Source organism: Centroberyx affinis, unplaced genomic scaffold, assembly GCF_046629955.1.
Source record: "Centroberyx affinis isolate AG114_WGS23_722 - 3 ecotype Tasmania unplaced genomic scaffold, CSIRO-AGI_Caff_v1 ptg000915l_1, whole genome shotgun sequence".
Classification (NCBI taxonomy): Eukaryota; Metazoa; Chordata; class Actinopteri; order Beryciformes; family Berycidae; genus Centroberyx; species Centroberyx affinis.
In genome coordinates, this window is record NW_027279498.1 from 454116 (window position 1) to 478144 (window position 24029).

At 44.4% G+C, this 24029-nt stretch overlaps 1 protein-coding gene across 1 annotated transcript; it reads right to left on the reverse strand.

The window, feature by feature from the left end:
• Positions 1-4534: 4534 nt before the first annotated feature.
• On the reverse strand, positions 4535-19633 carry LOC139645821 (coiled-coil domain-containing protein 9B). Its single transcript, XM_071521667.1, has 13 exons — positions 19622-19633; positions 16200-16307; positions 15937-16041; positions 15631-15786; positions 14532-14657; positions 8879-9057; positions 7275-7324; positions 7088-7138; positions 6821-6917; positions 5893-5926; positions 5141-5774; positions 4972-5054; positions 4535-4561 (listed from the first exon to the last, which is right to left on the reverse strand). Exons 1-13 carry the CDS (start codon positions 19631-19633, stop codon positions 4535-4537), a joined length of 1662 nt encoding a protein of 553 aa, XP_071377768.1.
• Between the last annotated feature and the right edge of the window lie 4396 nt (positions 19634-24029).

Here is a 24029-nt window from a genome sequence, read left to right on the forward strand (position 1 = left end):
TGCATTCTCATATAAAACTGATCCAAGACACACAGACAGTAGAAAATCCTAATGAGATGCAGATTTCTTGCTTTCATTGAATGCTAAATTGGGTACTTTCATACATTTATTCAAATCACAAATCACACAATCATTTAGTTTCTACTTATGGATTGTCATCTGGGGTTGTTTGATGATGCTAGCAAAAGGCGCTGCCCTCAGATCTATATGGCAGGAAGCACACGGACAGCCTCTCCAGCCCAGCCTCCTGTCTCCAGGATGAGCAGAGGGGGGAGAGCACACTGTCTGTGATCAGGGCAGCTGCTAAGGCGTGGTTGTTACATCCTGAACCGTGACGGGGCCGGGGGGATGACGCACACGCTCAGTGGGGACTGTCAACCTTTCTGTTTGAGGTTCTGTCAAGGTCACAGGGTGCGGCCGGGCCTTTCTCCCACTTAACCTGTATCAATCAACTGTAATGAAACACCTCAAGAGCCTCCTACTGTAATCTCACTGTGTTCACATCGTGCCTGTCTCAAAGAAGCCATCACAAACTTGTTAAGTAGGACATCACATTAGCACTTCAGATTCAAACTGAAATTCTTGGTTGCCCACAGCAGCAGGGAACGCATAGCTGAAGGGGCTTCTGCTCCAAACCATACTGCAGTGAAAAGTTAATATTACCTCCAAGCATCTTCACAGCCTGGTTTAGAGGCAGTATTTTGGGCAGACGGGCAGCCGGGGCAGCAGGGGAGTTGTGAACGTGGATTTAAGAGGGACAGCTACTTCTATTTGAAACCAGCAGTAAAAACTACCGCATGTTGTTGCACACCAAAAAGGATCTTGCATTTCCCATGGTGACAGGCTTGGTTCCATGCACACAGCCTCAGCACTACCTTGCTTTTCAGAGCTGCTTGGGCAAAAAGTTGAGCTCCTGTTCATTTCTCTGAGGCTTCTGAGGCTTTTCTCCACTGCAGAGTGTAGCTGACATAATCCTACACTACACTTAAACCCTCTACCACAGCCTACAGGACTTATTTCCATATTAACACCCACTGTGGTGTACTATTGCATCAGACCCTTCAAACTATTAGCTAGCTAGCTGAAGCAAGCCGTGTTACTGCTGTTGAAACAATGGGCTGTTGCTTTGAAAAGGCGACTCTGCTCGTAAATTAAAGTCTACAGGAAATAAGAACCTTTGATCTTGTGTTAAATATAAAAAGCCTAATGAGGCTGCAGCATGTAACATGAGGAAATAAATAATTTCAGTGCAGTGAGAAGGCTGCCGATTATCAAGGAGGAACAAGGCCTCTGTGCATAAGGTCACAAGCTCAAAGCACTGTGGCCTCGAGGACAGACAGCTGCCATGGTGACAGCCTCGGGGAGAGATGATTAAAAGAGTAGCACCCATGGGACGTCCCACCTGCAGGTCTGGGAGGGGATGGTTTCCAGTGCAACGGCCCTGCAGAGAGCTCATTTGAAATTAATCAGTCGGGATCCAACGCGGAGGCAGATTTGCAGGGACAACACCTGGCTTCGGCTTTGGTCTCATCTGCTCACACCTCCATCGGTCTGAGGTCAAACTTCATGGGCTGCTGATGCTATTGTGTGTTCTATCATTCTCTCTCTCTCTCTCTCTTTCTTTCTCGCTGCAGTGGCATTGTTTTTCTGTAGTCACCGCAACTCTCCAGAGATCTGATTCACACACATCTGTGGCGCTGTCCTGAGCCACAGGTGCGTCAGTCAGAGGCAACATGCAGAGGGAGGGAGAGGGAGAGAGATTGTGACAGTGCAACAAAATGAAGCCAGTCATGACAGAAATGATGCTGCCAAAACAAAAGAGACTCGAGTGTGAAATACGGAAAACCTTTATTGATGTTCTGTATGCCTCCTTCCAATTGTTTTACAATGAATTATGTTGCACACAGATTCAAACTAACATGAGCATTTCTGAACAGTAAAAAGCTGCAAACACACCTCGATTGACAACACACACACACACACACACACACACGCACACACACCCAAACATACACAATGATTCCTTCCATCCTACAGTATGTGCGAACATGGAGGACAGTGGTGCACACCCATGGGAGCAACACAATCAGAGCCACCTCTTAAATTTGTCATTAAGCAAGGTGATAATGCAAATGTCTAATGACCCTTGAATGTGCAAATTAATTACTGAAACACGTAAACATTACTGTGCCTCAAAATGACCAGGTGCTGATCGAGGGCCACAGCTGTGTGGTTGTAGCTCATTCCACCCTAAATTCCAAATTTGATTGAATCCCAGAGGGAATTTGAATTATTTCAAAGGTAAGCTGTGTGACCTGATTCTGTGCGTAGTTTTCAAATAAACAGCGTTTTTTCTCTACCATCCAATCACATGCCAAATTTAGAATAAGGCCTCAACCCTTGTGACTTGCTTCTTGGTTTTCCCAGTGTGCTTCTAATAGATTCCTGATTATTCTTTTTCATGTAAGATTACAGAGCCTGGTGGCTCAGAGCATGTCCACTATGTTCTCTAGTTACAATTACAGTACTGTATACTATACTATCAAAGTATGTAGCATTGACAAAAGCCAAAAAACCTCTTTGATGACAAGACGTGTTATAAGGCTTTCTATTATACTTGTCACTTGATACCAAAGTGAGATAAAAAATAAAGTGGTAATAAATAAAACATTTCCATACATTTTACAGAGAAAAAACAGTCACTAATGCACATAAACATTGTTTCAAAACAGTTTTAGGTTTGCAGAATTATACTAGGTAACATTCAGTTGTCCAAATGGAGAGGCAAATAAATAAAATCAATGCACTGCACAAACTCTTGTTAGTACAGTACATGGACACTATGTTATGATACAAACCATGAAATGAGGAGGTACACCTTCAATATCTGAAGAATCTAATATGCAAGGCACAGCAATTGACTAAATTCTCAATTAGGAAGCCTTTAAAAAAATATTAGTTCTCATTCACAATTATAAAACAGAACAAATAACATGACATTTCCAATGGGAATTACAGCTGAATCCCAATGTTTGGACTGTGGACTATGGACTTTCCAAATTCTCAACAGTTCAAAGGGGGATAAGAGTCTGAATTCAGAAAAAAATTGACACCATTCCTCCCTACTAAACCAGGAGTATTAACATTGGCTGTGCAAATGCAGCATCGGCAAATCAGCATCTGGGTTATATTAGAAAAAAAAATAATGAATGCAAATAGAATGCCAAAGCATATTTGTGTAGGTAATTAATAAATCCACACATTCTAAAATATATGAATGCATCACTTGGATGGGTTTGAACTCAATGTGCTACTCCATTAGAGCTTTATGAGTTAAGTTTTAATTCACAAATGATTTAATTCATAAACAAATTATTTTTTCTCTAATCATGTCCCTTCTGCTTTGAACTGTGGCCAAGGCCCTTGTTGAAGACCCACATTACAGGTCCACATTGCTTGAAAAGCCTTCACTAGCCGCCTGAAGGTCCAGAAGCCTGAGGAAGACCAGACAGTTGGGATTCAGCTTCGATTTGAAATCACACAGATTTGATGGAACACGATAACCATAATATGTTAAAGGGCAAGTTTGAGATTTTAAATTTACTGTGTTTTATTGATCACTTATCAAGAGTCCTTTTAGGATGTCCAAAAAGTTTTTATGCCAGCAATGTATGTTTTGAGAAACTGTTAGCTGTTGACAATGTTAATGCCTCTTATCGAGTTGTATTGCTGATTCTGTTACTGTTACTTAGTAAAACCTGCAGCATTTCATTCTCTCCAAAACAAAACATTTTAGTCAGGAATAACATTTTGGAAACTTAATAGAGTCTTGGTCAGTGGCCAATAAGATAGGATTTTCTGAGTCCCAAATGTGCCCTTTAGTAATGCACTTGAATTGATTGCTGATTCATGAAAGGCCATTGACTAAATGATGCTGGAAGCAGTTGATAAATAATATCCACTCAACATTTTGAGTGGCAACAGCATATAATGCAGAATACATTTCATCATTCAAAATACCCCTAAGGCAGAATCAGGCACAAGATAATTTGACTGTTGCTGAAGTTTATTGTCAAGGGCAGCCTAAGTAAGGTTGATTAGCTAGCCTCCTGATATGTACCTTGAAATCTTAATACAAATGTAAACAGAGACAGACATTCAATGAGCTTGCCATTACACAGCATAATATACTGAATAATGTGCCAATACTCATACCTTCAATATTCATAAAGTGCTTGGACGCAAAGTATTTGAGCAGGGAAAATGTTCAAAAACACTTCTCACCATTCCTATGTAAGTTTTAGATAGCTGAAAAACATAGCATTCTGACTTTGCTATGGGATAACTGTGTTCGACGAGTGGGACACAGCACAGCACAATTAAAACACAGCTTTATGGGTAAGCCATAAACAGGGCATCTCAAATGAGCTACCGGAAGCAAATGTAGTCTCCAACTACAAAAAGGCAATGATCTATCTCACTGGATTTTGGTTTCAGTATTTCTTCCATATGACGCTCATCTTGAGAATGTCCTTCAGACAATCTTCCCATTCTCTCTTGCCTGCAAACAAAACATTTTAATAATTAAAACAGTGCCTTTCTTTTGTACAATCCACATATGTAGGCATATGCAATTTCTCTTTCTCTGGACAAACCAGAAACCCACAGTTTTTCTATATGCATGGTTTAAGTGGGCAGTAACACATTATCAGCCTGTTCCAGCGGCTGATGAGATGAACAGGCATTATCTCATGAAGCTATTTCTACTCCACTTCAACACCAACAGGCCTCAGAGGGGGTGAACATGCTCAAACCAAAATCAGGTATTACACCGCTGCAATGCAGATTGTGCTTTCGCTATCCATCTGTCCCTCCGTCCATCCATTGAACTCCTCATCCATTTGCCCTTCCCTCTATCCATCCATTTACCCATCCATTGATTCACCCAGCCCTCTTCTCTCTTGCACTGACCTTGTCACTGCTGGTGGTGTGTGCTGGGTGTGTTTCTCCTGACTCCAGGCTCAGGACAGAGAGGCTGGAGTCTATTAGTTCCTCTATGAAGGAAAATCAACATTAGTTCACTGACAAACCATCCAGATGCTCTGTCAAGGCAATCAGGGCCGCCAACGCTATAGCATACCTGTGTTTGTGTTGCTGATATTGCACTTAGCGAGCTCTACAGGCTGGACCGAGTTCTCCTGTAGAGGGGCACAGGCCTTTTCAGCAGGGGGAGAGCTGGGAGCAGCGGGGGCCACACTGTCATTTTTAGTGCATGCGCTTTCAGAAGCGACGAGGGCTTCAGAGGCCTGCTGCTGGGCAACAGGAGCAGATGGATCCCCCTGGTCCTGAAGGCTACCAACGTCCTCCTTGGCACTTTCCAGAGGCTGCTGTGGCCCCTGCACCTCATGTTTGATTTCGCTGGGTGAGGAAGCTTTTAATGAGCTGGATCCTCTGGATTCGGAGCAGGCGGTGTCCTGTGCGCCCGCGGTGGGCCTTGTGTGAGCCCCCTGGATGAGTTCCTCCGAGAAGCGCACTTTCTTCTCCGAGCCTCGAGGGGACGAGGTCTCTGCCTTCCCATGGGTGACGGCGTCCTCTCCCGCAGTTTCAGCTGGCTCAGGACCTGTGGATCCACCGCTCGTTTCCACCTCTGCGGAGCCAGAACCGCTGACTGCTTCCTCAGGCTTACTCAGCGTGTCTGGGCTGGGATCATCTACCTCAGTGTCAGCCAAGGCATCAAGTTCCTCCAAGAAGTCTTCCAGTGTTGTCTCAGAAGTCTAGGAGATCAAATTTAACCCATGATACATTTATGATCGAAAAGCAGGTGTTTTTTTTATGTTTTTTATATCCTCGTGCATACTTGTTATTCATAGCAACACAGTTTTGACCTCTCACCTGTAAGTGCTCTCCTTCCTCATTTGCATCCCATCTGAAAAACAAAAGGATTTATATCAAAAAGCATTCAATAACACACAGCAATATGTGAATTGTAAATAGCAGAGTGTATGGCAACAGGCAGCTTCTGATGGCAACAGAATCAATTAATCCTACAACGTGCATGATTAAAGCAAACTGCACAGAAAGGTTAACACTGCACAGTCAGGTAAGAAGGAGAAGGTACAGGGAGAGGAAGGAAATGAGGTTACAGCTGTAGGTGTACAGCTCATCTCACATCCATGAGTGTTTGGTCACAGCTGCTATAGTCTTAGTGGCCTGTGGACTGTCTCTCTCCACGCTTCGATCTATTGCCATCTGTGACAGCAGCACAGCCTAATAACAAGGATCTGCCTGGACAGAGCTGAGTGCTCTCTTACTGTCCCCAGGCCTTTACCTGCCTCCATCACTAGCCGGCACATAGAGATGGAAAGCTACCACTTCTGCAGTGAAATGGTTCACTTCCGGGTCTGTGATCTCATGGGTTTTGGAGGTTATGTGTAACACACCCTGAAAGCTTCCTCACCACCCTGACTCAACACAGTAGCTCCTTTCACAAATGAGAAAAGCTGGAGGAAATAAAATATGAATGCAGTGAGATGTGAATGAGGCCTTCTGGGTTATTTAGTCAGCTGCCACAACTTCTAAATCAAGTCGCATGACATCTGGGGGAATTTGTACATCGGGGCATAGTGCAGGAAAACAAACTGCCTTCCCATATCCATTTTAAGCATTTCATTAGTTACAGTAAGTTGTTTCACAACAGTTAATTGAGACTGCGGCAAGAGACATCTGGCACTCCGACGGTTGAATCAACTTTTAAATTGCATACTACGTCAGGCTGTTGTGTGTCTGGTATCAGTCCAGATGATGCTGAGCTGTTACTGACCTCCTCGCCCTCCCAGTCAGACGGTCCTTGCCTTTAGCCTTACTGCTCACCACTGGCAAATTTTTAGCCCCCTTGTCTTTGCCCCGCATCTCATGACCTAGGGGTGAAAAATATTGGAAAACAACATAGACAAGACATATTTATCGACAACTTCTAGAAGTTTTCCCACCTTTTGTGTAAGTGGTGATTTCAAGGAACAGAACTGAAGGCCATATTCAATATTGCTATCCTGTAAATAATGAATAAGTGCATAGCCTTAGCGGATACCTCGTGAGTCAGCATTTGACCTGGGGTGTCCTCTTCTCGTGTTTCGTCCACCTGGAAATCAAAGAAGAAATGAATGAATTAATAATACTAAAGAAGACCGAAAAGCTGGTGAACAACATTTTCTCATGTTTTGACATGCCAGGGCTTATTCTCCATGTTCTCAGCTGGGACAGTGCGGATGTCTCACCTCTGCTGAGGGGCCCCCGGTCTCTCTCAGGAAGGGATTTGTCTGAAAACCTGAAAGCAGAGGTTCAGTTTAAACAGGAACACAAATGCCCAAGCAGTGTTTTCCATAAACGGGAGTGCCGGATGATGGTTTGGTGTTAACAATAAACATGCAAATTCTGTGGATGCTAGTCCATTGTTTAAGTGGGGATCCATGCAGCAGGTGGGCAATTTATCATCTCATTGTTTGTTTAGGTGACGTAACAATGTCCACTCATTTAAATACCATTAAACAGGCCCCTCTGACATTTGAGGATCATCATTGTGCGTTTATTGCTGGTCTAGAATTTGATGTTTTGCAGAACGAGAGAGTGTTTTGCTGTTTGACTCACAATACATCTTAACAACCATTGATAACATCTAAATTGTTGAATCAAAAAGACGTTTCCTCTTGTATTCTGACTCAAGGGCCTTGTTTAAGCCTTGCCAAATAAGGCAAGGCATTCCATCCCTTGCTAAAAATAGCTGCTCTTCCCTTGTCTCTTTACATTTCGATGCTTCCTTTAAACAGCACATGAATTCACTCTGCTACTTTTTCACTCTGGACACTACAGCTGGGCTTGTTTGAAATCTAACAAGCACCATAAAAAACGAATGGGCTGTATTTTCTCCTCCAGGCACTTTGGAGTGCAATTGTGTGATTTGATTAAGCAATGGGATAGCAGAACATTAAGTACACTGAACATGTTTATGGGATCATTTTAAAATTAGATCAAGCAATTCTCAAACTCAACAGATTGTATATGTTTATATTTAGGCCTAAATGAGGGCCTCCAGGCCTAACCTTTATCATTATCCATGTATGTAGAAATAAGAGGCTTTGAGTTTTCGCAATGTAAGAATACTCAACAACTGCTATTTCCAATGTAATATTGTTTCTCTTCAAATGCAACTCTGTTTCCGATTGAATTCTAAGAAACATACCTTTACTGTTTACCCTACAATGTAATTATTTGATGGTCCAATCATTTAATTTAGTTTGTAATGCTGCAATGTTAGCAATGCCACGTGACTTGATCACGAGGTAGGGCATGGAGATACTTGATCTAATGGATTCTTCCACTGAATAATCTAACTAGAAACAGTAAAGCCTGTTTGTAAGGCCCAACTGCCTTGTTATCTGCATGAATAAAAGCAAATGAAACCATTCACAGACATACTTGACAAGTAAAAGGGCCGAAGGAAAAGGAAGTCTTATTCTTTATAAACCCTCAAACAACAAACTGCCAGCAGAGCACGTGATTGGTTGATGAAGCTAGTGACTTGGCAACCAACCTGCGGTGGGATTGTTAGCAACTTGCCAAATTGCATTATATGAGGTTAAAGGGAAACAACATGTAGAACCGCCTCTTTTTTCATTAGTGACACAAATTTAGTGGTTAGAGGAGTGGACTTGAGACCAGAAGATCTCTCCCCTCCTTAAACTACCATAGGTGTTCCCTTGAGCAAGGCATTTCATCCCCTACTGCTCAGAATGAGTGTGAATATGAAGCAGGGCGTTGCTGGAGATGAGTAAGCATGCTCAGGCGAAGCGGCTCGGGGAAGACGAGTGGTAAGAAGTCTTACATGTTCTCGGTTTTGTCCATGTCCCACGCCCGCCTCCACTGGCCCTTGGCATTCTTGTGGCGCGCGACCCTCTCCCTGTCGATCTGCTCGCGCTCCCTCTTCCACCGTAGGTACTCCTCCTGCTCCTCTTTCGACGTAGGAATGGTGAGGTCTGTGCTGGCCTGCTGGCTCTCAGACTCCTTGGGAGACACAAGACAGCTGACTGTCTTTTAATACTTAAGACCTACGATTGGCTTCCTTAATACAGGCTTGTATCAGGAACCTCTGCTCTCATCAGGTGTTCACCGTCGCTAAACACCTGCACCACTTGTGTCATATTATATTTGAAGCATCGCTCTATACACTAATGGGAGCCCAACAATATACCCTCACGTTAACCATGGGTGGCCCTAACAAATAACAGCTGCTCATCTCTAAACAAATTAATTAATAGCAACGTGGGCAATAAGAAGAGCAGCAGGGGGTTGAGTCAGACAGCAACTGATTCATAAAAGAAGCCGAACAAACAAGGATATTGGATTAGCTCTCACGTTCATGGTACTTTCATGTTTCATGCGTTCTTATGTTACGGCACATTACTGTAAACACTAATCGTTGCCTCTGGATGTCAGTTCTTTTCAGTCGCCCTCTGTTTGATTATAGAAACCTGTGGTTCATCTACAAAGACGGTTGTAAGGCAACGCAATCACATTCTTTGAGAAGGTACTCCAGGAAAAGTGCAGTGCAATGTAAATGCAATTAAATCCCTTTCCTCCTTTCCCCTCTTACCCTGTGTATTGATTATTGTGATAAAGCTGAACGAATTGCTTGCCTAATATTAAAGGGAGTTCAGATGCACGCTCTTTAACACATCAAAGGGGACAGAGGCTGTGTGTTCTTGTTACAAAAAGCCCTGGAGAGAATCAGCACTGCAAACACCGCTGAGCTCCAAGGGAAACCACCTAAAAGACCAGCAGGACTTGCTGTCTGTACAAGGAGCAGGGACAGCTTGCTGCTGGCTAGAGAGAAATGAAAACTGTGAAAAAATCTGTATGCTGCTCTGCATATCCTTTCTCACAGAAACTGTAAAAAACAGTAAAAACAAGGGTTTAGAGAAACAGAGAGAGCAGGAGAGAGAGAGAGAGAGAGAGAGGGAGAGAGAGAGAGACAGACAGAGAGAGAGAGTGAGAGAGAGAGAGAGAGAGAGAGAGAGAGAGGAGGAAAGTGTCTGTGAGAAACGGTCATGATAGGTGATGTTTTCCTCTCGGCTGTGGACCAATCAGAGCCAGGTAAACATGTTGCCTTCCTGCAGGCAGTACTGGCGAACACAGCATCTGTGCTCATCCCTCTGTTTTCCATCTCCTCTCTCCTCCCTCTCCTCCGGCCCTGGAGGACACGCGGGCCACAAGGGGCCACAAGTCTCGCATGTTCCAACAGGTCATCTCCCGCCGCCGCCCCAGCCGCCCCGCTAATTAGCGCTTTTTCAATTTCTCGCCTCCACAATGCTTCCCAGGGAGGCCGTCAGGGGCCAAGGCAGGAAGGGGGCCTCACACTGACTTTCACACCGTGTCTGGCTGATGCCGCGCGAGAGAGCAGGCTCACTGGGTTTCATGTAGGTGGCATAACATCCGCTGTACCGCTAATTTGTACCACTCAAACTGCCCGTTCTACTATTTGACAGCAGACTAAACAGTAGATTAGTAAACAGTGAAAATATGATGAGCACGTCTTTACTCTGGACTGCTGAGCCGCTACTAGCCGTCCTCTAAAACAGTGGTTCTCAACGTGGGGTCCAGGGACCACCAGGGGTCCTTGAGTGGGCTCCAGGGGGTCCCCAGCAAATTGATGAATTATTAAACTTCACCATTATTTCTAAGAAGTTCGAGAATGTAGAAGAGTGACTATTTTCCTCATAGTTTCACTGTTATCTCTCTACCTATAATACAAATAGTCATGGAATTCTGGACAAAATCATATCTAACAATACATATATATCTTACAAATCTTATCAAATGGGGGTCTAATGGGGGTCTAATGGCCCTAATGTGTACTAAATTAGGGGTTCTTGATATGACAACGGTTGAGAATCACTGCTCTAGAAGCGGAGTTGGCTTGGCCGGCCCTGAAAATGCCAGAAGACGTTTATATTTGTTAACCAAAACAGTTAACAAAGCTAAGGGCTGTCTGACCTTCCCACCCCCCACCTTATGCAACACTTCCAAAAGCTAAGGCTGCGTGGTATAACCTTCAGCGCTCACCGCCCGGACTGCAAAGCAGGCAAGGTAACACAGAGAGGCATGAACAGCATCACTTGTCATGTGGCTTATTCTGCGGCGCCTTTGAAGCCCGTCCTCCCTGCCTCCCCAGTCGGCCTGTTTATCCTGCGCCTGATCTGTTAGACAGCTCTGAGCTGCTCCAGCAAACGCTCGCTGGCAACATTAACGCATGCCAGCGGGAGGCAGATGGGGACAAGCAGTAGAAAGGGGCATGCGCGGCGTGCTGCGCCTGTCTGCATGTGTGTGTGTTGGTGTTGAGCGGGTGCGCATGTATGTATTTCTCTGTGTGTTCGTGTGCTCACATATCGCTGTTGTCACATGAAAACCTTGTGACTCCAAATTTGGCGATTTTTATGTTTTACTTCCGTGGAAGGATTACATGATGATCTATGGGTTGGGAAAAAGTCTAATACCCTTCGGATTATGAACCCTTTCATAAACCCACTGGCTGAAGTCAAAAATGCGTGGTAGTCAAGCAAAAACCAAATTTCATAAATCCTGAAAACATACGCTGTTTCACGCAACAGTGACAATATGAATATGTATATCTGTGTGTGTGTGTGTGTGTGTGTGTGTGTGTGCTTGTGTTGGTGTGTGTGTGTGTGCTTGTGTGGGTGTGTGTGTGTGCTTGTGTGAGTGTGTGTCTGTCTTAGGCCTTGTCATACCTGGCAAAGCTCTGACAGCCTCTGATGCTCCTCAGTATGCCTCTGCACTTGTCTAACCTCATCCTGAAACAGAGGAGGAGAGAGAGGGAAAAAAGGGAAGATGAACACAACTGCAATACGAGTGACACAACAACTGTTTACCAACCAATTAAACATGACTTCTACTTGTAAAGGGGACCATTACTGCTGCCATAAACAGTAACAGCACATCATAGTGAGGATACCGACTCATCCATGGAGAGACCTACACTGCCCCCAAGTGGACAAATGTTGCTATGGTCAGAGTTGGTGTTGAGGCTCAATTTTCTGCAATGGGGTCACCGGAACAGACTGCAATTTCCAGGGGGAGACGGTGTAAGTGAGTATATTCAGTGGTTTGGAAAATGAAACTGTCATCTCATTGCATAGAGAGAATGGTGTGAATTTTATATCTAACAGTAGAGTTTTCGGTGTATTTCTGACTGCAAGGTTATGCTCCGGCAAACACAGCGGATGAGTCATGTTGCCATTAGCAGCAGCACTTTCATGAACAGTGGGAAAAAGGCACTGTAGAAACTAGGCAGAGTGATTTAGTACACCCGCTGACAATGACCCCCCCCCCCCCCCCACACACACACACACACACATACAGACCCACACACACACACACACACACACTAAAGACCCCTCTGACTCGCCCATTCCTTCTTTTCTTCCTTCCTCTCTCCTCTGTCTCACACTCCTCCTTCCTCTCCCTCCATCCCGGACCCTTTCCTGGCACCTTGCCAGGCCGGTTCCTCTGGCAGCATAATGAGCCTATTCAGAGTGAAAAGGCAGTCGAATGTTAATTAGATCAAATCACCCCTTTCAGGATGGTGGGAATGGGGAAACAATGTGGCGGAGGAGAGCAGACTCCTCAAGGCTTGGGGAGGAGAAATGGAGACTGGAAACAGACGGTGGGCAGCCAGGAGTCTCTCTCTCTCTCCCTCTTTTTTCCCTGCTCCCTCCCTCTCCCTTCCCTTTCCTTTATCCTCTCTCCTTCTCCAGAGTGTGAAGTGACAGTCTAGTTTTGAGACAGTCCTATTTCCACTCTGCCTGGGACTCTGCCCTACCCACGCCCCTCTCCTAGAGTCATTATCCAGGGTGTCCAGGAAGAACAATCCCTGTTGTTCACTGTCTCAACGCACACACACCCACACACACACACACACACACACATTAACAAAACATATTTGGACCACACAGTAGCAGGGAAAAACCATAGCCATGTGCAGTTCATCATGAATCTTTTCCATGCAAACATCCTTCGCCAAAGAGATACATGACATTTTCCCCTCCTATCCCAAAGTTGCACAACATTTCCTTGCTGCTGCTGTTGCCTAATTAGCCAGAGTAGCTCTGTTCACTGGCTCTGTAAACAGCGACCACATGGAAACCGGGTCTCTGGGATTCACAGATGACCGGTGCACTGGAGCGCTGGCCACCGTTCAAGTGCTGATTCAGTCCACATGATAAATAAAGGGGACTGACCGAATGCAGGCAGGCCAGAAATAAAGACAAGGGAACAGCATGTTCAGCCCAGAGATTTAGTGCACATTAACTCTGATGGGCCAGTGAGCAGCATTCGATACGTCAGCCAATACACACACACACACACACACACACCTAGAAAAGGCCTCTGTTCTATACAATTGCTGCCCCCCCTTGTGTCCAGGCCCCTCCCTTCTACCAGAGAATGACAGTGTCTGTGTTTACAGTGGGTGAGGATCAGCTGTCTGCGCTGTGCATCAGCGTGCTGATTGGACAGCTTGTGTGTAAGTGTGTGTGTGTGTGCGTGTGTGTGTGTGTGTGTGTGTGTGTGCGTGTGTGTGTGTGTATGTGTGTGTGTGTGGCAGAGCCAGAGCGGCTGTTCCAGAGTTTCTGCATACCCAGGGGGCCTAAAGTCAGTGACAGTGTGGCATTTCACAGAGCAACCGGGGGGCCTGCATGTGCGTATGTGTGCCTCTGTCTATCCGTCTTAAACATGAGATCTCCTATCTCAAAGCGCGTCCCATTGGATTGTGTTACTACAATAATAATACTACTGACACAAACAATGAGGACAGCTATGAGGTCATCGAGACAAGTCCTATTACAGCATCTATCTAGCTTTCATGGCCCAAGAGGGAACTTTACAGGATGTTCCACACAACCAAAGGCATCTACACCCAGAGGCTAACTGATATTTCTTTCACTAAAAACATAGACAAAAGCTGTTAGGAGGAAGCCAAGGAACACAAACAACTGTAGAACCAGAATGGGATTAAGATATAACATAATTGTGGCTTGTACTGAGCTCTATGGGGCAGTTTAATTAATAAACGCCTTCCCCACTCAGACTCAGAGTCTTTCTGCAGACTCTCACTTTGCCGAGCTTTGACTCTACAGAGCATTTTAGGCAACAATACTAGACTCCAGCCCCCAGTACAGCTCTGTTCCCAGCCCCACCCCACCAGTCAATCACAGCCGCGGGGTCCACCTCCTGTCCACAGGCCATTGTGCTCCATCACAGGAGGGGTGTGGCCAGCCGACATGTCTGACATCTATGTAAAACACGGCGGTGCAGCGTCGGAGGATGGCCAAAAGAGGGGGGAGAGAGAGAGAGGATACAGACAAGAGCGAGCGAGCCTGCTCTTAAATGTTGAAGCTTATGAACACTAACAGCGTTATGTAACAGTATCTGGTTCGAACCTGTGCTGCTGCGTCTCTCTTGGCCATGTGAGTTGGCTGCTTCCCTCTCCCGGCTGACTCCACACGCCTCCCCTGTCCGTCATCAGTAGGGCTCTTCACGTCCACAGGGCCTGGCCTCCTCTCTGTCCTCTCACTCACCACCCGCTTACCCTGGAGAGGCAGTTATTTACATCAGTACACCATACTTACAGAAGGGTGTTTTGTAATATGAAAGGTGCACTGAAATGTATCTAAATTTCTGATGGCGATGTATCTGTATCAACCAGTTTGTTATGTCTTATATTGTGATGTCTGGAAAGTGAAAGGAAGCATTGTTTTTTATTCCAAGTTTTGCAAGAAGCAGTAATTCTGTGATCCTGGTCGGCCAACTTGACAATTCAAAATTGTGTCAACAATGCTGTGAAAGTTTCACATGTTAAGAGCTGCACCTGGTCGTAGTTAACCATGCACATGCAGTGTAACCACTGAGATCCACTGTTATGTTATGTTGTTCTATGTATGATTCTGAATCAGATCTTTACAAAACTTCCATTAATGGTGAGGATGTCATATGACAAATAATACGGTAATAATAAATAATAAATAAAAGTTGCAATGTTTATAATGAATCACAACTAAACATTAAGTAGACTCTGGAAAAATTAAGCAAACCTCCTGTTGAGTACCAGATATGCAGTAATCTCAAGTAATACAGCTTTGACTCTGGCAAAGTGTTTTCCATAAGGGTTTATCAGTCTTGCATAGTGCCAAGGAAGATTCAGCTTTGGCTTTGATACAGGTCAGATGAATTCTTCATATTATATCATAATAATCATATTCATTATTTTCAATTCAGCCAAGCCTCTGTTTTTTAGCTGTGGTATGATTCATCTCAGCTGTACTCTGGTTGAATGTTTAATTCATTGCTGGGTCAGCTTTCATCTTTGCTCTAGCTGTAGTGTTGTTTTTAATGAGTAATGATAGGCAACATTTTTTTGGCAATTGCTTTTTTGGTAAATGTTTTGTTCATCATTTTATTTGCTCCAAAAAAACTACAGACCATGGGTTCACATACTTTCCCTTGTAACTTGACATGAAAGTCAATATTGCACAATCCCAGCAGTTTTTTTTTAGTTTTTTTTACCTTTTTTCCAGCCATGGTGACCGTTAGCTGCTTCCTGCGGCCTCGGCCTGGGCCCGGCTGGGGGCCGTCTCCCCCCCTGTCAGGCCCCGCCTCCTGCTGACCCTTTCCAGTTGGTGAACCACCACTGCACAGCTTGGTCATCACCACACGAGTATCCTGCTCCACACCAAAGCAAATAACATGTATAAAACATTTTGACCATTTGCAATGTTATCCCTTCATCCGAAATCCCAAATGCTAGCCTAGTTCCTGTACAACTTAAAATACAGTCCTCAAGTCCCACCACCTCACATTGTAGACACTCACACTGGTGGACTTGCTGATAGTGATGGTGAGGTCGTCAGCTTTGCCCTTGCGGCTCTGCAGTGCCATTCCTTCCTCCTCCGCCTTCTTCCTGTCCTCCTCCACCTCCTAAATGCAACACAATGAAACCCATTCAACAGGAAACCTGTAGGAGCCCTAGGGTTTCACAGAAAGGAAACATGCCCCATACTTGCACCTAATGATAGCCAGGCAAATTTGTGAGGCCACAGAGGCTTCTTCCTCTGCCTGCAAGCACTTGTCCTTACCTGGTACCTCTTCATGAGCGCTTCATTCTTCCTGCGGAGAGCCTCGATCTTCTTATCCAGCTCCACATCCCTCTCCTGATCCCTCTTGGGCATCATGTCACTGGGGGTCTGGGAGGGGGGACACATAGGATTCAGACCAACAAGGCAACACCATGGCAACAAGTGGCTCACTATACAATAGCGTGACCTTCACCTTTCTAAAGTAGGTCTGCAGTGTGCTTTCTTTCTTCAGTGTAAGCTGTAGCAGCCTTGTATTTTGGGCTAGTACTCACATATCTATTGCCACTTTAACCAGCCATAGAATGAGTAAAGGCCTTCATAGAAAAATCAACAAATAACAATAATACCAAGCTATAAATTCAGGCCCCTTGTGAATAGAGGAACTCACTTACAGATGGACAATTGGAGGCAGTGTGAATGTGTCCCTATCTTTCTATACCGCTGTGTAGGCTGCGGTAACACACAACACACCAGCATGGCCTCCCACCCACAGATGGAGCGTTCATTACGCAGCTCAGTTACACAGTGAGAAGGCACATGCAGAGCATCCTAAACATCCCGATGCGGTCAGCAGGGCGAGCCTCCTCACACGACAAGGGGCCCCTCGCTGCAAGCCTCCATGTGCTCTCATGGCACTGTAACTAGGTGTGTGTTAACACTTACTTTCAAGAGAAGCTCTCTTCAAACTGATTATGGGGGCTGTCGACTTGAAGGTCACTCTAACTTCCAACACAACTATTCACAACAAGCAAGCTTAGGATAATATGCTTTAGGGATTATAACAGGGAACCACCAACTCCAAGTAGACCAACTCCAAGAAAGAGATCTCAGTTGCTTTGACCTGTGTTCTGCCCTCTCTGACCTGGTCTCTCTAGTCCCTGGTAAGGTGCGATGTGTGAGTGGTGGCAGTGTGGTTCCTTTAAACGGCCGCTGAGTGGACTAAAAGGGCGCATGTCTTACAAGACTGGGGAATGAGGAAGATCTCTCTGCAGCATGCGGGTCAGGAGAGTCCGACTGCCTTCTTTTAAGCACAAGGTCACTGGAGGCCTAGGTCAGGTTCCTGCCATGTCATACCATGAAGGAATAAGATCGCAGCATGTCAAAAGTGCAAATGTCAACAGATCGCAGCATGGCATTTCAGTGATTCTCATCCTAAGCATGCTGCACTTATCACTGTCTACTGATAATCTGCTTTCTTGGAAGTCAGTTGGCATTGCAATAAAATCACTGTACAGCCTACTTTCCTTTTATAAAGTGATATACATAAAACTCAAGCCTGAACATAGGCCACATGGCCGGTCCTTCCTCATGCAAAATGTGACATATGGTTTCAAAGACACATGCTCTGTGACATAATGCTGAAAAACACTCAGCTGTTTCCTCTTCAAACAAACTGCCCACTTACACACTCGGCGCTGTGAGTGTAGCGCGTGTGGATGAACTGTCAACTCACATTACCTGTGTGCACACGACACTAACAACAACTCTGGGATTTAGGATCAACATATCAGATTTCATCTGATAGGGATGTGACAATATGCTTATCTCACGATATGATACGATATGGGTTTTACAATTTGATACAACCACATGATGTAATAAATAAAAGTTCAATGACAACAAAGTATAACTGTGCAGAATTATGTTTATTTCTGAGCCACAAATCTTTCTAGTGATGGCATTGGCTTGCTAGAATGTAAACAACAATTTAAAAATGCCATTACAAAGTGCAAATAATATAATTTTGATGGAGAGCTTGTGAAATTATGATAAGCAAGCCGTCTCATTTGTGGTTACTACAGCAGAATAAAATGGAGCTAATATCGTGATTCATTTTTGTGCCCCACGATACGTATTGTCACATTTTTGTATTGTGATATATTGAATTTCGATATATCATCTCATCCCTTGTACCCCTGGGCTCAGGCAATATTCAATGACCCAACAATCACCACAAACTCTTCTAAAAAGTTCTAAAAAGTGTTTCCCACTTAAGATCGACATTGACACTCGCTATTGTTATTGACAGTTGAATAGAACTGCAGATGATTCATCATAAAATGAAGACGCTGCCGTTGCAAGGACGCTACTAGGCTGCACCAATTCTAGTCAGGGCCTTTCCAGCAACATTGTGTCAAAAGCATAATTCAGCGTTCATTTGAGAGTCATCCCATTCACCTCGTTCTGTATAAACTACATGAAGGGGTCAGACCTTCCTGACAGGAGGGAGAGGGTGCCAAACAGTTTGTGAGTCAGTCATCCCCCCACTGTTGCCCCAGTGACGACAAGAAAGAGTCCTCGCTGCTCCATGTGATATTCCTAGCACAGAACGATGACTCACGGCTAGCAAGCACACAGAGACCGTCACATTGGGGCTGCATGAGATTCTTCCATGCTTTTCCATCGCCGCCGCTATTACTGCCTACAAAGAATGGCTGCCACTTTCCTGATGTGGGAATATGAGATTTTGTTGGACAGTTTGAGTTCATTAGATTTGTCAGTTTAACTATCGCCATCAATATCACCCTCAGAGAAACCAAACACTTATCGCCCAAACAACTATGATGTGAACTAAGCCCAATATGGTGGAGGCAATTACACTGTTGTCAGCACAATCCTAGAGCAAAAAAAAAAAACAAAGAATCCACATGCAGAATCCAACTGCGTCTCAAACCTGTGTCAAAGCCTGCAAAAACACAGTCAGTAGGAGAAAAGTTGGGACTCACTCACAGAGCTGGGAAGCAGGGTGGGAAGTGGCTAGCTGCCTCACGGCTCCTGGTTGTCAGGGTATCCAAACACAACACACCATGAGGACATACCACCAAGAATAGGAGCGAGAGAGAGACACGCTGCCGACTCCCAATCTCAGCAAGGCCAATGGCGGAGCCTGAAGAACGCCGGCCTCCACTAGCCAGCGAAGCTCACTGCTAGCTTAGTGTGGGGAGCTGCGGTGTGGGAACGATACCCCTCTGGGTCTGGCGGGGTAACTCTTTCTCTGTGTGTGTGTCTCTCTGACTGTGTGGTAGGGAGGCAGATCCTCACGTAAACACGCACAATCACAAAACACACAGAGACGCTGTGGGCCTGCCAGCGGACGGCACCCATGCCCGGACCGGCAGGAGGGGTGGGGGGGGGGCTGCAGAGTGAAAGCTGCCAAGGCTTTCTCCCTGCCCAGCGTTCCTGCCACTTACAGGAGCTACTGCAGGGGAGAGAGCCAGCAGGGAGGCGAAGAGACGTAACGGCTGACTGAAATTGCTGCATTTAGCCACAGCTAAATCTCCGGCAGCGGGGAGAGGACACAGCAGCGAGAGGGAACCTAATACCAGACAGGCTGAGGCAGAAAAGAGAGCGAGCGAGAGCATGGAGGCTAGAGAGCGAGAGAGAGTGGGATGAGAGGAGAGGGAAGGAGAGGAGGCACTCACGGGTCTTTCCATGTCAGCGGGGAAAGCTGGGCTGGGTCCAGGCGCTAGGCAGCCGAGGCGGCAGAGAGGGCTGCCTGGAGTCGACGATCATGCCTTGATTACAATGAGCCAAGTTGGGCAAGCGGCCAAGACGCACAGAGCTCCCCTGTTAACGGATTTCGCAGCACCCACCCGCTTGTCCTCTCTCTCTCTCTCTCTCTCTCTCTCTCCCCAACCCTCCCACCCTTCTCCACACATGCTCTCTCTCCTTCTCTGTCTCTCTCTCTAGAGCACTTGCTCTTTCCCCTCCTCACTTGTCCTCTGCTCAAAGCTGGTTAGTTAAATATTGCCCCCCCATACATTCATGCTTACTGTGCACTCTGAATTTTAAAGGAAAATGACACTTTTGCCCCCTCATCTGCATAATAACAATCTTTACATTTCTGGAAAGCTACTTGAATCCCTCACATTCTGCTAGAGTCTCATTCTCATTTGAACATGTCACTACATAACAAACTGACGCTAAATAATTCCAGACATCACAAATGATATGCGTGTTTGGTCCCAATCCCACTGTCGTCTCAACAGCTGCGTTGCCTGTGAGCTCCAGACTGCATGTTCAGAGTACTATGGGGGGTTCCTAAAGACGGGGGGTTGCCTGCCGGATTTCCCACAATTCTTCATGCAAGGCATGTTGCCTCTACCAAAGGCAAGTCTAGGAGCTAATGACATGCAGCAAGCAGGCAAGCTGGCAGACAAATGCCACAGGCTGCTGAAGAGAGCAGCAGCAGTGAAGTCAGCCACGTGAGGCTCAATGTCAGCACTCTGCAATTTCCAGAGCATTATGGAAACAGACACATCTTTGAGAGTTACTAGTCCGAGCTACAACATTGTAGGTTTTAAGCACACTCAAGACCACATAGCATACATTTCTAGAGGATTAATCTTACTACCAAACAAAAGCTCTTTACAATCTATTTTAGCCTACAAGCATTTTAGGTGTTTTAGGATTACCTTAAGAAATCCCTAAAGGAAATGTTGCATAGGCCCTTAACATGTCAATACCTTACAATGAAGTTGTACATCAGACGTCATCATACTCAAGGGGAAACTCAAGAGCTTCAACCTTGTAAGTAGATTTATGGCAAAAGAATAATCAGGGATTGTATGCTTTGACCCTTAATTCATAGCGGTTGAGGCTGTCTACTGCATAGCTGCTATCAAGGTGGAAATGGCACTGACATATTTCAAGTATAAGCTTGAGATTAGCTCACAAAAAGTACTCAAGTGTTACGTTAAGAACAAAAATCATTACAGAGGCATTTCACCAATAAATCAACTCAAAACTATTGCGTATTTCCCCCTAATAATTTTCACTATGGTCTTTAATTCATTACATATATTTTATTTATTTATTTTTTTTACACCTTTATTTATTCAGGGGGAGTTTCTTTTTCAGGAACCCCCTGATCATATTCACACGTGGAAGCTGACCAGTACAACCACAGTCTGATCTGCTGGCCACTCAGCAGCTCCACTGGAGCGGTTGGGGTTAAGGGCCTTGCTCAAGGGCACCTCAGTGGTGGTAATGAGGGAGGGGCAAGCGCTGCTTTTCACTTTCCCCACCCAGATTTATCCTGCCGGCCCGGGGGATTGAACCGACGACCTTCTGATCACAAGCTCGCTTCTCCAACCTTTAGGCCACCACTGCCCTATTTGCACCACAGCTCAGTGAATATAAAGAAAATACTGCTTAAGCATAACTAAAAGTACTTATTTTCAAAAATAATGCCCTTACAAAAAATGTCACATGTGAAAACCCATGTGAATTCAAAACACATGTACGTTTTGAACACATGCTGGTTTTCATATTTGAACAATTTTTTTCCATGTTCTATTCTGACATCACATGCACGTTTTTTTACTTACGTTTTTTTTTCACCTGCCATTACATATGAAAATATGTTCATATGTACATATTCACATATGAAAACCAACTTGTACAAAAAGCACATGTGCTTTGAATTCACATGTGGGTTTTCACATGTGATTTTCTTGAGAAAGTAATGTTATTCAAAAATGTACTTACTTGCACTGCACACAGTAACTGAAATTAGTTGCGTTCTACCTCTGCCATCCATCACTGACTGTCTTCCCAGTCTGGCTGGCATGCTCACTCCTAGGTTCTTCTGTTGATGGCATCACTGCAGCAGCAACATCAAACAGAAATGTGGTTCAGTGCTTCTCATCAAAATTCAGCCAAATTGCAGAAATGATACTAGAATCATACTAGAGAAGTAACGTTAGCAGGCTACATTTCTGGGATAAAAGTGTGTGCTGCTAGCTGGAAGCAGATGTGCCTCCGTCTGAAAGGTTAAAAAGGTGAACTCAGATAGATAGATAGATAGATAGATAGATAGATAGATAGATTAGCTGAAAACAGCTGGAAGTCTGTGTGTTTCACCTTTAGATGAACTTTATCAACCGAAAATGATGTGTAGATAGCAATATAGTGTAATACCTTGTAATAAATGTTTTAAATACAATATAGGCCTTTGGGCGCCCCATAGATAAGGAAACAGTGAGAATAGCAGCTTTGAGTTAGCCCTTTTTTAATCAAATGGACATAATACTACTGTAAATGGGGTTATTTAGCCTATAAACATTTTATATGCGATACGAAATCAAGCTATGTTGTGCTGACACAGTGGAGGTCATAAAGAAGTCTTAAAACATCGTAAATTGAACCACCTAAAAATCAAGGCCTTGAGCAATTGCAGTTTTACAGCTCCAGTGGTCTTACAATTGTTGTGCTTGCTTGGTGTAACGCTATTTTTTTCGCGATACATCAACCCAATAACGCAGACTTTAGTATGTCTTGACAGATTTACATGGTTTGTACTCTTTAGCTTTAGTTATAATGTGAAACTGGTCTTAAAAGATATTCTTACCGCCATTAAACGGTCTTATTAAATTGATCTATCGGTATAACTTTTGAAAAGCATTCGTAAAACGAACGGGTTTTAGAACAGGAATATAGAAATATAGTGAAAAGCAACAATGTTGGGCAAATTCCCTAATAAGGCATCAAATGAAAACTGCACTCACCTTCACATTACATTCAGCATCATCATTATGCTAAAAGGGGGGGGGGGGGGGGGAGCAGCAGCGGCGGTAAATAGCTGTTGTACATTTTGTCCACTAGGTGGTACTATATATCCTGTTTCAACTGTAGTGGAGCTGGAGATTCATTTACTCTATTTATTCTGGGTTCCAGTTTCATCTGCATAGTTTAAATCTGTCTGGAGATCAGTTTGGAGAAGTTAATTTCATAATCTGGTTCAGAGGAACATTAAGTCATGACGGTGCAATTATCAACATGTATGAGACAGGTTGATAGATTGATGAGGATTTTGATCTCAGATATTTTACATCTTTAGAACAGATGCAGCACTGTTTTGCAGCACTGATACATATTATACACAGATAATTGAGATGTCTTTGTTCACAGTCTCTCACCCAAATTCAGACTATGTGGCAGTTCCATACATGATATAGGTACACTTTGACTATGGGCCATACCATAGTCATAAACATTGAAGTATATGTTTGTAAAATGAAAGTTAAGATAGATAAAATAAGATGAGGTGATGTGTTCCAGACCCAGGAAATAAATACCAAACCAGCCTACCATAGTGCTCAGGCCATAATATTTAGGGTGTATCCTTCATAAGTCACCCAGTCCGTCAATCATAGACACCTATTGTTTGTCTCGCAGTACATGACCTCATTCATTCACCTGACATAACACCAGTGCTGGATCTAGTTTTCCCACATGCACATGTTGCACATCCCTTGCAGGTCATTTAAACATGCATAACCCCTGATTATTTTAGTAAGGGTGGAACTGCTTTTGCATTTATGAGTGGTGAAGTTGCATCCTTGTTTCTCACGCTCACACCCACTCACATTCCACTGTGACCTGGCTGCATGCAGCCTGAGCCAAAACTGATGTTATACAGGCCTGCAGCATGTTGAGGCGGCCCATGGGCAGCACAATTTAACACTTTACTCAGGATGATTGGTCAGTGATTATTAAATGCAAGCAGGTTCATATTTAAATTTGGCTTTGGCTACAATTATGCTTTAGCTGTGGATCCTTTTAGATACACAGATATCCTGCAGAATCTGTATGCATGATTCATCAGAATAACTGATAAATGAGTTTACCCGGAGTCACAGTGAAGTTCATATTTGACCTGATTGGCTGTCATAAAATTTTCAAATGTGGTGGTAAGGGCCAATTCATTACAATGCATTTTAAAATAGGATACTAAGCAGAATAGGATGGCAGTTACATCAGTTGAAAGCATAGGCTGGGTGGCTATTTGTTGTCTTTCCAGTTTTCAACATTACAACAACATGAACT

Excerpts from the sequence above, each read along its gene's own strand:
- LOC139645821 (XM_071521667.1), bottom strand. Across the intron at positions 16,042-16,199 it reads CGCTCATGAAGAGGTACCAG|GAGGTGGAGGAGGACAGGAA; the intron begins GTAAGGACAAGT and ends TGTTGCATTTAG. Across the intron at positions 7,325-8,878 it reads ATGGACAAAACCGAGAACAT|GTTTTCAGACAAATCCCTTC; the intron begins GTAAGACTTCTT and ends CTCTGCTTTCAG.